Source organism: Mesoplodon bidens (genome assembly GCF_964165515.1).
Source record: "Mesoplodon bidens genome assembly, chromosome: 12".
In the NCBI taxonomy this organism is placed as follows: domain Eukaryota; kingdom Metazoa; phylum Chordata; class Mammalia; order Artiodactyla; family Ziphiidae; genus Mesoplodon; species Mesoplodon bidens.
This window is the reverse complement of record NC_138168.1, coordinates 44,280,396-44,294,318: the sequence shown is the minus strand read 5'-3', so window position 1 is coordinate 44,294,318 and position 13,923 is coordinate 44,280,396. Positions and strand designations below refer to the sequence as shown.

Sequence of the window (13,923 nt, the reverse complement as noted above, 5' to 3'; positions counted from 1 at the left end):
AGAAAAAGCAAAAAATTCTTTGGGCAGGTAGTGATTCACAGCAAGTGATTTATAAGGGAAAGAAAAATACATTATCATCATACTCTTATTCCAGAAGAAAATACAGTAATATATTTAGGATGCTCAAGGAAATGAAAAGTGAACTGGGGACTTTATATCCAGTCAAACTGAATTTGAATTATAAAGGGCACACAGAGTTATCAAAATGTAAAACTTTAGGGAATAGTGTTGTCATGAGTCCTTCCTGAGGAATCAGTGACTGTAGCATGAGTTTCATTCAGCCAAATTGCAAGAGGGACCCTGAAAGAAGAACTGGTGGTGAGCATTAATCATATAGTTATTTATAAAACTAAAATTTAATGAGGATTAAAAGGGTGAGAGTATGGTATACAATGACTATATGCTTAGTCTAACAATTTATTTTAAATGAGAGAAACGGGGAGAATATATGCAAAATTTTAAACTATTTTCAGTAAATTTTACTGGTGATGGTATTATTAATATTATTTTGAGATTGTTATATATATAATGTAGGAAAAAACAAGTAAGTAATTACGGGAATTTCTAATTTCATCATTTCCTGTGTCCTTGAGAACTGGAATCTTCAATGTGGAAGAAAGGAGATACAGATGAAATACGATAGAGGTTAATAAGTAAAATATTCCATAGTCCTGAATTTGAATTGGAAATATCACTTTAAACTCAGGAAGTATCATATCTGTATCTATATCTATATCTAATCTATACCTGTATCTATAGTTCTGCCCATGGAATTCATCTGCAAACAATGACCAGCTGAGTAATGACATACACTCCTGGAATTTAGATTATTGTTTTGAAATGTCTTTTTTTTTTTTTTTTTTTTTGCGGGCCTCTCACTGTTGTGGCCTCTCCCATTGTGGAGCCCAGGCTCCAGATGCGCACAGCGGCCATGGCTCACGGGCCCAGCCACTCCACGGCATGTGGGATCCTCCCGGACCAGGGCACGAACCCATGTCCCCTGCATCAGCAGGCGGACTCTCAACCACTGCACCACCAGGGAAGCCCCTGAAATGTCATTTCTTGATTAAAGAAACCAGGGCTTCTGGGACAAATGGCAGATTCCAGTTCTGAGACAGGAAGTTTTGAAATGAGCCTGGAACCTCAGTCACGCTATCATGGCATCAGATAGCCAGGAGCGCTATTGAAGATTTACTGGGGTCACGGCAAAGGGCTCAGGAGCCAATTTGAAGAGTCTCTCACTGGCCAAAGATGAAATAATTTGAATAGTAATTACAGTTGATTGAAACCCAACAAATATTTTAAATCCATGAGTTCATAATGATATTATAAAATGAAACCTACTTGCTCACCTCTGGGGGAATGATAAGAAATGAATTCATTATCTTGAAAACTGATAAATATAGGTAAAGAATCAAGCATTTATCTTGCCTTTCCTATAGGAACTATACCAAACTGTAGATAAGGGAAAACATCTTGTTATAAAAGTATTCCAATTAATAATGAAAAGGAAAAATAAAATTAGAATGTCACCATTTTGCTGCCTCCAGGGAAATAATGGATGTAGGCATTTGCTGCATCAGCATCTGCTAACTTCACAAAAACAGAGATAGACAGTATGAGCCTTCTGTTGAGAGGACACACTACCAAAGGGATAGAACAAGCGTCTGATGAAGCTGTTGGACCTAGCTTCCAATTTGCGAGAAATGCAATCAGTTCTGCTACAACGTGTTCTTAAAAATCTCTGTGCTATGTAAAATCATGAAATGAAAACCACAGGACTTATGGCAAAACTGAGGTAAAAAAAACTTCCTCGGTGACACATTAATAAATAATAACCTAATAAAAACAGTAACACAGTTTTATATATATTATGTGGTCAAGAAGTACATCAGTACCAATAATAAATAAGGCACTTTACCCTGAAAACTCCTTGACATCTGTGGAGGCGGCAGGGGAAGAGCTGCAGCTTGTGAGTGATCCTGAGGTGGCGGAAGGAGCCTTCTCTGCAGCCAGAGGGAAGCTGGAACTCCAGATGTGGGTGGACGCAGCTCATACGTGGTGACGGACGTGGCTGGTCACGTCTGAGGTGTGTGTGTTCCTGGGTAGCTAGCTCAGTTCAGCAGAGGCAGTTTCCTACATTCATTCGCCTGGTGGTTCTCCTGGAGGGAAGTGCATTAAAGCAGGGGTGAGATTCATCATGCTCAAGTCATTCCCTCCCTAATATATCCATCAAGGTGAAACAATCTGCATCTTCAACACAAGTATTAGCACAGAACCCACAGGACAGGGAACAGAGAAACCTGTTGAACTGCACCGTGTGTGCAATTGGCAAACTCTGGCCTGGGAGAAATTCTAGAGGTGAAATAGCTTAGGTTCATTAACAGATAACGTGTAAAAAAAGAAAGGGATAGAGGTAGAACCTGTGGAGGGAAGGCTGGCAAAGTTCTTTTTCTTGGTCTGAATGGTGGTTAAAAGGGTATTTGCCTTATAATAACTTTAACAGTAATTCTAACTATAGTGTTCCATGGCTTTTTGTGTGTGTGTGTGTCTCTCTCTCTCTATATATATATAGATATACTTTTTTTTTTTTTTTTTTTGTGGTACGCGGGCCGCTCACTGTTGCAGCCTCTCCCGTTGCGGAGCACAGGCTCCGGACGCGCAGGCCCAGCGGCCATGGCTCAGGGGCCCAGCCGCCCCGCTGGGATCCCCCCGGACCGGGGCATGAACCCGCGTCCCCAGCCTCGGCAGGCGGACCCCCAACCACTGCGCCACCAGGGAAGCCCCAGTGTCTATATTTTAATACAATGAAAAGGTTTTAAAAATAATAATCAGTGGCCAAAGGAAAAGGGAAGAATAAAAGCTAGTTTTCCTTCTAAATTCATGTGGAGACAGCTTTATCAAATGAAATCATTCAAGTGACACCACTCATTTATTTATTCATAGAACTTTAAACTCTTAGTTAGGTGCTGACATGGTACTAGGACCTTAGAAAACAAAGATGATGTGACCAAGTTTCCACACTCCAGGATTTGTGTTTTTGCACAGACATTTAAACAGATAAAGTACAGGCACGGTGCCCATCGCCATTACAGAGTAAGAACCCAGTGCTGTATGAAAAAGAAAAGAATAGCTGCCTGGGAGAGCTGGGGGCGGCACCTAGAGCAGCTCTGAGCTGGGTCTGAAAATAAGACGTTGCAGACAAGGAAAGGACGTTTGGGCAGCTTTCCCGGCATCCTTAATCCCTGATGAGAGTCTACCATACCTCTCCACCCCATGGCCATTATCAGATCACCGAAACTCTTTCTGCTTGGAGGTGCAATTCTGGGCAGAACTTGGGTCTTCTGTCCAGTAGGAGACTGATTTCTTGGCTCATTTCTTCACTTGCCCCTTTGGACATCCCTGTGCCTCCATCCATTCCCCTTTGCTCCCATCCTTAGATACTATGGGGATTCAGTCTCCAGCTGGATGCCTGGCTCCTCTGGTGCCCAGGGAGCCCGGTGGGTTTAGGGAAGCTCTGATTCCTCAGTTTGTCTGTGTTTCACTTCACACAATCAAGTGAAAAGGAGAGATGCTCCAGAAGGAGAAATGAGTGGCTGAAAGAGCACAGGGCCAGTACTCAGTACAGCTAAAGCATGGGTTTCCCTCCTCCATTTATACTCACCACCCCCACCTCCACATGGAATGTTAATACGTTGTTGACAGCCAGACCTGCCTCCACATTCTCTCATTGGACTGTATTTCCATGAGATGCAGAATTAAAACCCAGGGCTTGTTAAAAACAATCACAACCACAAAAATCACTTTTATTAAGCTTAACACAGTGAATTTAAAAGAATGAAATATATATATAATTCAATTAGTTGATTGTTTTGCAAATTGTTTAACCTTTTTTTTTAACTTGAGGAAAGTCTGTTTTGCTTTATTTATTTATTTTTTAATTAATTTATTTATTTATTTTTGGCTGCGCTGGGTCTTCATTGCTGTGCACGGGCTTTCTCTAGTCGCGGCGAGCAGGGGCTACTCTTCCTTGTGGTGCACGGGCTTCTCATTGCAGTGGCTTCCCTTGTTGTTCAGCACAGGCTCTAGGCACGTGGGCTTCTGTCGTTGTGGTACACGGGCTCAGTAGTTGTGGCTCACGGGCTCTTGAGCGCAGGCTCAGTAGTTGTGGTGCACGGGCTTAGTTGCTCAACAGCATGTGGGATCTTCCCGGGCCAGGGCTCAAACCCGTGTCCCCTGCATTGGCAGGCAGATTCTTAACCACTGCGCCATCAGGGAAGCCCTGCTTTATTTTGAATCACAACTTTTTTTCTCTTCCCAAATCCTGTTTTGAAGTTAGAAGCTGAATATCAACCCTTTCCCCGCCTCCGCCACCTTGTATTCCTTTTATAATATCCCTAATCCTTCCCACTCTCAAAGGATTGGTGACTTCATGGCTTAAGCTGACTAGAGAAAACGTTAATTATATGAAAAGAAGAAGAAAAAAGGGAATATATTTTTTAAATACAGTATTATCCTTGTTACATTAAGTAGAAGTTTCTTAACATTTGCATGTGCCCTAATTCACAGATACAGCACTTAAAATCCATTTGTCTAATTCCTAGATCTCCTTTATTTTTTTTAATGAATTTAATTATTTATTTATTTTTGGCTGTGTTGGGTCTTTGTTGCATGGGCTTTCTCTAGCTGTAGCGAGCGGGGGCTATTCTTTGTTGTGGTGCATGGGCTTCTTATTGCGGTGGCTTCCCTTGTTGCGGAACACAGGCTCTAGGAGCATGGGCTTCAGTAGCTGTGGCTCACAGGCTCCAGAGTCCGGGCTCAGTAGTTGTGGCCCATGGGCTTAGCTGCTCTGCGGCATGTGGGATCTTTCTAGGCCAGGGCTTGAAATGGTGTCCCCTGAATTGGCAGGTGGATTCTTAACCACTGTGCCACCAGGAAGTCCCTCCTTGTCTTTAAATGAAAAGTGAACGTTAATAAAAAGCAGACAGCCTGATGCACTGTCAATATTCAATAACGCAACTAAGTTATGCAAAAGTATTTTTTAGTAGAAATAAGAACTGAAGATAATGTGGTCTGGGTAGCCATTTAAGGGCTATTCATTTTTTTAAATTGTGAGATTTATCTTATATAGAGAAACTGCATATGTACAATTTAAAAATAATTATAGGGACTTCCCTGGTGGTCCAGTGGCTAAGACTCCACACTCCCAATGCAGGGGGCCTGGGTTCGATCCCTGGTCAGGGAACTAGATCCCACATGCTGCAACTAAGAGTTCACATGCTGCAACTGAGACCAGGCGCAGCCAAGTAAATACATAAATAAAAATATTTTTTAAATATATTTAAAAAAAACTTTTAAAAAAATTATAAAGCAACCCCCCCATATTACCATCTTTGTCAAGAAAGAAAAACTGCCAGCATGCCAGAAGCACCCCATTTGTCCATTCTCAATAATAACTCCATCTCCCTATTAGAGGTAACCACTAACCTGACTTTTTCCTTGCTTTTCTTGTTAAACACTTGTGTATGGATCCCTAAATAACAGAGTTATTGACTATTTTTGGACTTTATATAAATGGACTCATATGGCAGGCATTCTTTGTGTCTTATTTCTTTCATTCATCACTGCCTATGAGATTCATCCATGTCGTCTATAGCTGGAATTCTCTTATTTTCACTACTGTTTAATATTATGAATATACCCGAATAATCTATCAATTCAAGTACTGATAAACACTTGGCTATTTATTCCTAATGTCATGTACACAATCAACATGTTTTAAAATAAATATTTCAATGTCAAAGAGTGTTCTGCCTATGTTCTCATCTAGAAGTTTTATGGTTTCAGGTTTTACATTTAGGTCTTTAATCCATTTTGAGTTTATTTTTGTATAGTGTGAGGGCATGTTCTAATCTCATTGTTTTACATGTAGCTGTCCAATTTTCCCAGCTTATTGAAGAGACTGTCTCCTCTCCATTGTATATTCTTGCCTCCTTTGGCATAGATTAATTGACCATTGGTGCATGGATTTATTTCTGGGCTCTTTATTCTGATCCATTGATCTATGTGTCTGTTTTTGTGCCAGTGCCATGCTGTTCTGATTACTGTAGTTTTGTAGTATATTTTGAAGTCTGGGAGGGTGGTACCTCCAGCTTTGTTCTTTTTTTTCCAAGGTTGCTTTGGCAATTTGGGGTATTTTGTGGTTCCATATGAATTTTAGGATTATTTGTTCTAGTTCTGTGAAAAATGTCATGGGTATTTTGGTAAGGAGTGCAATAAATCTGTAGATTGCTTTGCATCTTTGTTTCTTAAGGCAAAAGAAATTAAAGCAAAAATAAACAAATAGCCTAATTAAACTTAAAAGCTTTTGCACAGCTAAGGAAGACATCTGCAAAACAAAGAGACAACCTACTGAATGGGATAAAATATTTGCAAATGATATGACCGATGGGGTTAATATCTCCAAAACATGTAAACAGCTCATACAACTCCATATCAAAGAAAAGAAAAGAAAAGAAAACAACCCTATCAAATGGGTAGAAGACCTGGAATAGACACTTTTCCAAAGAAGACATACAGATGGCCAACAGGCAGGTGAAAAGATGCTCAACATCACTAATTATTAGAGAAATGCAAATCAAAACTACACTGAGGGTATCACTTCACACCAGTCAGAATGGCCATATCAAAAAGTCTACAAATATCAAATGTTGGAGAGGATGTGGAGAAAAAGAACCTTGTACACTACTGGTGGGAATGCAGTTGGTGTAGCCACTATGGAAAACAGTATGGAGGTTCCTCAAAAAACTAAAAGTAGAACTACAATATGATCCAGCAATTCCACTCCTGGGTATATATCCAGAAAACACAAGAACACTAATTTGAAAAGATACATGCACCCCAATGTTCAAAGCAGCACTACTTACAGTAGCCAAGCTATGGAAGCACCCTAAGTGTCCATCAACAGATAAATGGGTAAAGAAGATGTGGTATATATATATATACAATGGGATATTACTCGGCCATAAAGAAGAATGAAATACTGCCATTTGTAGCAATGTGAATGGACTGAGAGAATATTATGCTTAGTGAAATAAGTCAAAGAAAGATAAATATTGTATGTTATCACTTATATGTAGAATCTAAAAAATAATACAAATGAATGTATATAACAAAACAGAGACAGACTCACAGATACAGAAAACAAACTAGTGGTTACCAGAGGGGAGAGGGAAGGGGGGAAGGGCAAGGTAGGGATATTAGATGAAGAGATACATACCCCTATGTATAAAACAGAAAAACAACAAGGATATCTTATATAGCACAGAGAATTATAGCCATTATCTTCTAATAACTTTTAATGGACTATAATCTGTAAAAATACTGAATCACTATGCTGTACACCTGAAACTAATATAATACTGTAAGTTAACTATACTTCAATTAAAAATATAAAAAATAAAATATTTCATTAAAGCAGCAGTTTAAAAATGCTAGGTAGCACACGCAATTTACTTTTTTTTTTTTTTTTTTTTTGCGGTACGTGGGCCTCTCACTGTTGTGGCCTCTCCCGTTGCGGAGCACAGGCTCCGGACGCCCAGGCTCAGCAGCCATGGCTCACGGGCCCAGCCGCTCTGCGGCACGTGGGATCCTCCCGGATCGGGGCACGAACCCGCGTCCCCTGAATCGGCAGGCGGACTCTCAACCACTGCGCCACCAGGGAAGCCCGCAATTTACTTTTATATAACAATAAGTAATTAGTGAATAGCTATTATTATTTAAGTATGCTGGTAAAATTAGGGCAGTAGGTTTAAAAAATTGATGTTGCAGGATTCAAGTCCAATTTCTACTTGACATTATTGTCTTCAGAAAATTATATAGAAATGTCCCATATTGTCTGCTTATTCCCTTACCAGAGAGAATACAGGCAGTTTCCCCAAACTTGAGAAAGTAGTAGTTGCTTTCATTATAAACATCAGAATGAGTTTTATATTAAATAAATTCAGAAACTGATTTTCTTCAGCAGGTGAATTCTAATTTCTATTTCAAACAAAGTTACACGCTTAATGCTTTCAAAGTTCTCCCATAATCACAGAATCTTTGGTAAAAATGTTACAACTCTATAAATTTTCTTTCCAATTACTTTCAGAATTTAAGAAAAATTGATCATAATATCTAAGAGCAATGACAAATACCATTTTGTTAAAACTCTCTGAATCTCTGCTTGGGCAGATTTCTATGCCATGTGATTTTCTGTGAAATTAATGGGCTATTCTCTATTCCACTGAAATGAATATGGAGTATCAATGTAATTATAAAGATACATTTGCAAAAAAATACTTTATTTTCATTTCATAAATTTCAGAGGTCCTTTATTCAGTGTTCAGTTTAACAAGCTAAAAGTAACCACCATAGATATGGCTTAATTGCTTTGTTGTCTTAGCTTTGAAACTTAAAATGAGAATAGTCAGCAATTGCAGTTTAAGAAAATCTTGACAGTTAATATTCATATCTCTCAATTATTCCCAGAATTTGATAAAGTTATTGAATGAAAACTTTTACTGAATTTCTCTTCTATTACTTCCTTCTGTGTTTTTGAGTTTGGAGGCAAATCTTATTTCATGCTGGAAATGGTTCTTCCTGAAAATGGTGGCCCGATAATCACCATATAATTCTTTTTACTTATTAGTCTTACACTAAAAAAATCACTTTCCACAAAATCTTGGTCAACCCATATAAGGTTTGAGATTAAAATTTGTTTAAAGATTACTAAAAATAAGCATAAATTAACTTATTTTCATCATCAATATTTAAGGCCACACATGTGCCAAGTAATGTGCTAGGGGGCCCTGGGGGTAAAGCGATGATGAGATAAAGCCCCTGCCTTCACAAACATGAAACAGCCTGTAAACAATTACATAAAGTGTTTTAAAGACTATAATAGAGGTCTGCAGAAGATGCTGTGAGGGGAAGGGTCTGTCTGTGAAAGGTTTCTCCAAGGAGCCATTTTTAATTTCACATTGATAGTTTGAATAAAATATTACTGCCAAAACAATACAAGAATGTTTGCTGACTTTTATTCCTAAAAAAAGGTATGTGCTTCCTTTTATATTATTAATTTCAAGTTCTTCCTTTTACATTATCTATTTTCTTAGCACACTTGTTTTTAGCTATATTAATGATAAACTAAAGGTAAGTGCTCAAATAGGTCTAAGACTTTCCAGCTTCTCTTTTTTAACAGCCCAGTTGAGTGAAAGTAAAATAAAACAAATAGAATATTTATAATTTGGAATATATTGCTAAATATGATTGAGAACCCTTGTTACCAAGCATTGTTTGTACTTTATGTATTACTATCAATCAAGAAAATAGAAATATTTTAGTGACCTATTGCATATTGTCTTTTCTAGATGAAAACTTCTCAATTCCTCATAATAAAAGGGGAGTTCTTGGAATGGTCAACAAAGGCCGTCACAGCAATGGGTCACAATTCTACATCACACTACAAGCAACTCCCTATCTAGATAGAAAATATGTGGCTTTTGGGTATGTGCATTGTAAGTTCGTCTATATAGTATTCATATATGTAAAAATGTGGTTCAAAAAGATGTGGTAAGTATTGTACATAGTCTATGGGTAACTAAAAATAGAATTTAAAAGCAAAAGTAATACAAATACTGTAGACAAACATGTTCAGAAATAAGTATTTCATAAGAAGCTTGCTATCTATAATAAACATGGAAACCATTTAGGCACAGCCATTATAATGTCCTGAGCATCCATCCATCCATCCATCATCCATCCTTTTATGGATCTTCAGCCTCAAGGATATTGTCAATTCTTTTAACTATGAATAACACCATAGTTCTTAATAATGTATATACATTTAGATGCAGAAGTGAGGTGAAGCCATTTATGTAATTGTCCATGAACATTGTGAAGAGAGAGAGAAAATCGTCCAAGCTACAAGTAACTTTTTTTTTTTACTGAGCAATTTAAAATATGGAAATATCTCAGGTAATAATTACTAGAATATTATTAGCAAGATGCTTATAGGCATGTGGACCTAATATGGTGACTATACTTTTCATCACTCCCGTGTTTCATATTTGTTTGATTACTGAAATGAATATAAATTGAAGCTTACTTTGTCTTTCCTGAAATGATGTATAAGGTGTCAGAACTTTTCTGAATATTAGATTATTCCAGCTACTCCACAGGGATAATTACTGACTCTTCATCCTCAGAAAAAATTCCAGGCCAATGTTAATTTTAAGCACAATTAAAAAAAAATTTAAGCACAATTATTCCTTCAGTGTAATGCAGGTGATATTTCCAGGTTGAAAAAGCAGAAAGTATATTTTCATCCAAAGGAGATTTCTTGAAAGAGATATTTTAACAGCTACATAAGCTAAAATAATGCATTTTTCTCCATTTTCCCTGGTCTTAATAAACTATATTCTGATTTTGAAAATGCATTCTTCAATTATGTTTTAAATCCAAATAATTCTTACAATTTCTTAAATCTTTTAAATATCTTCCTGTCATCTTGCTGGTATTATCTTGCCCTCAACCATATGCTTAGGTGATCCTTTATATCCTTCCAAAAGGTACCTTTCTCAAATGCAAACATGACTACTTTAAAAAATTTAGTGACTCCTTCACCACCTCCACCCCCAGATGCGTAGAGCCTAGAGTTCAGAGCGGCATTCCAGGTCCTCCACCCTCTGGCCCCGCACCTTTTTTCAGCCTTCACTGCTGCTGGCCTTCTGACCCATTCATTCAACCAGCATTTTATCAGGCACCTAACAAGTGCTAGTCCCGGTGCTCAGTCCTGGGGCAAGAGTGATACGGCACAACTTCCGCCCTTCGGGGAGCCTATATAGTGTGTTCGAAAACACAACAACTGTAAGACAGTGAGACATGAACATGCAAGCCCTGTAAAGGGTGCACTGGGAATACAGGAGAGAGGGCAAGGCAATAAGTACCCTCCAACTCCTTAGTAAAAGCCAATGCAGATCCTACAGATGGTAGTGGAGAGGAGCAGTGCTTGGTCTCCTTTTGGTGATTGCCTTTTTCCACGTGATTCATCTTTAGGGGAATCTCTCGCACTAATTCGTTATCACCAACACACTGGCCTCAGGGAGGCGCTGCACTGCTTTTATTGCTCTAGCCTAAGTATAATCTCAATTTTTTTCCCTTAAGCCTCCAAGTAACAGCTGAGTCTGGGCGGAAATATTTAAAGAAGACCTGACAGAACGCTGGGGGAGAAGCAGAAAAGTAATACCATAATAGGCACTAGATAATCTGACAAAATATAACTAACTCCTTCAGGGATACCCTCCTTCCCTGCTGTAGAGCTGCCTCTAGTGGAAGATGCTTTCTCTTCCCTATCATCACAGAGCACCCGCAGGTTTATCTGAGCTTCCAGAAGCCCAGACATGGTTAGCATCCTTATTAGAATGCTTCACTTGCTGTATTCTCACCACAGTAGAGAATACAAGGAGGAGGATATGGGAGAGAAGACCATGAATTCAAGATGGACAAGTTATGTTTCAAGTGAAGATACCTGTATGACAGGCAGGTGGCAACTCCTGAATCCCAGGAGTAGGTATTCAAGCTGGGCAAGGGCTAGAGATGCAGATTTGGAAGCTTTGAACATGGCAGCTGAGCTGCAGCCAGACCAGAGTACCATCCCTCCCAGAACAGCCTCTGGGCCTTTGCTTGTCTTGTTACGTTCTGCCTTCCTTCAGTCTGCCAAACTCCCTCCTGTATAAGGCTTAGGTCAGAAATACCCGCCCTAACTACCAAAATCAAACTGCCTCTTTGTCCTCTTTGGCACACTGTGAACAACTTGAAATAGGAACTGAGTCTCACTTACTTTGTGCCCTAACACCTGTCACAGTGGAAAGGTGCACACGGTAGGTGCTCATTCAGTATTTGTGAAACCAATATGGAGAATAGGCTTCACAGCCTCTTTGGACAGAGGTGAATCTGTCCATTTATTCCCTGCTCTTCATCCTCAGAACGTATCTTGTGTCCTGCTCTGTGTCATGTTTTCTAATTGGAATGGCAAAAATAGAGCCCCCCAGAAAAGAAATGACTAGAGATGGTCAGTGTCAGCACTGACACTGTCCCCATAAAGGATCATGAAATGGAAATTGCACCTTCCCCTTAACCACTGCTTCAACCCAAACACTGGCAGAGGGCACAGTCCTATGTTTAGAGCTATCTCTCTGGCCTCTGCTGCTTTTTTTTAGTTGAGGGAACCATCAGAAGTCTAGTTCCACTCGGGGAGTTCTGGCTTGTGGCCAGCAAACACGTACAGAGACCCAAAACTAGCATGGCTCTGGGCTGTCTATTATTCATGTATTCAGTGGATGGCAATGAGGTGCCCACTCTGTGCCAGGCACTGTGCACTAAGCAAAAGCATGATCTCTGCCCTCAGGGGAGAATCAGAAATTAATCCAAGAAGCATAGAAATAAATGTCAATTTTATCCCTGATCACTCCTATAAGGGAGAGGGGGAACTTGACATAAGCGGGGTGGGGAGGGGGGCTGTGTCTGGGAAACATCCCCCAAGGCAGTGATGGCTAAGATCTGAAGGAAGGCCAGGAGGTGACCAGGCCAGGGGACAGAGGGAGGCAAGAGCAAAGGAGACAGCTGTGGCAGGAAAGGCACATGGGGCGGTGTCTGAAGTGCTGAGAGCCAGTCTGGCTGGAGCCGACAGAGCAAGGGAGCTTGCTGCAAGGCACCCTCGAGGGGAGTGGGGAGGCCGGCCATGGGAGAGACCTTTGGTCTTTATCAGAAGGATGATGGGAAATTATTGAAGTGTTTTAAGTGGGGGAGGTGAGACCACATTAGCATTTTTAAAAGATCGCTCTGATGGCAGTGAGGGTAACAGACTGGATGGGTCCCGGAGCAGGTGTGGAGGAGCCTGGCAAAATGGACTTATCTAGAGCTACTTAAGGTATTTATGACTGATGTTAATTTAATTTGTAGGAAACAGCCTTAGCTAAGCTACATAGGACTCAATTTAGGAATGTAAGCTAAATGTGAAAATTTATGACTGACTGAATTTTCCATTTTTTTCTCCTATATAGGCAACTCATTGAAGGAACAGATGTTCTTCATCGACTAGAATTGGTTCCAACAGAGAATGAAAGACCAAAACAACAATGTGTGATTATTGACAGTGGAGAGTTTTATGCCTAACCCTCGTATCAGTATTTTCTGACAATTTATTATTGTACATCTGATCAGCTGTTTCTAGATTTAATTAAACAGTGTTTGTTAAAATTTGATTTGAAAGCTGTGGTGGACGCTGTAGGTTAGCTCTCCCAACACCCAATCCCTCCCCATTTTCCTTTCTTGCCTAAAGCAAAATACACAATTTCCCAGCCTCCTTTGCAGCTAGGAGTAGCCATGGGATACTGTCCTGGCCAGCGAGACAGCAGAATGCCAGTGGTCCTGCCCCTTCCCCTCTGTCCAGTCTTGAATGCAGAGAGGCTGGAGCCATGAAGGAAAGGCCAAGAGAACAACAGAGGTGTCGGCCCCAGTTCTTGAGCTGCAGGACCAATACCAGCAACTCCCTATGTCTAGATTTCTTGCTGTCTGAGACAAATAGATCCCTGTTTGTTGGTCAATTATTGTTACTTGTAGCCAAAACCATTCTTAATTTAGCAGCAGTACCTAATGACCTTTGAATCCTAAAACATTTGTACCTGTAACAGAATTATGTTGGTGTCTGTAATTATATTTCTGCCATAAGAAAATTGGTAAATAACCAAACAGAAGAGAGGCAACGGGAAAAAATTCATTGTAATATTTTGTTGTTTATACGTAACATTCAGAAAAGGATATACACTTTAGATGGTTTTATGAATAGAATGCTTGTCTCTGAGCTATACCAACTATATGAAA

The 13,923-nt window shown here is 39.7% G+C and overlaps 1 protein-coding gene across 3 annotated transcripts in view; it reads left to right on the top strand.

Moving 5' to 3' along the window:
- The window catches only part of PPIL6 (peptidylprolyl isomerase like 6), a 35,116-nt gene extending 21,737 nt beyond the window's left edge, over positions 1-13,379 (top strand). For 2 of the 3 annotated variants that reach the window (XM_081250919.1, XM_081250921.1), the window contains 2 exons: positions 9,411-9,546; positions 13,104-13,379. In XM_081250919.1, coding sequence (XP_081107045.1) covers positions 9,411-9,546; positions 13,104-13,215 — 248 coding nt within the window. In that variant the 3' untranslated portion in view covers positions 13,216-13,379. Of the gene's footprint in view, positions 1-8,529; positions 8,676-9,410; positions 9,547-13,103 lie in introns of those variants that run through there. The other variant, XM_081250920.1, reaches the window with a different exon arrangement.
- The last annotated feature ends 544 nt before the right edge of the window (positions 13,380-13,923 follow it).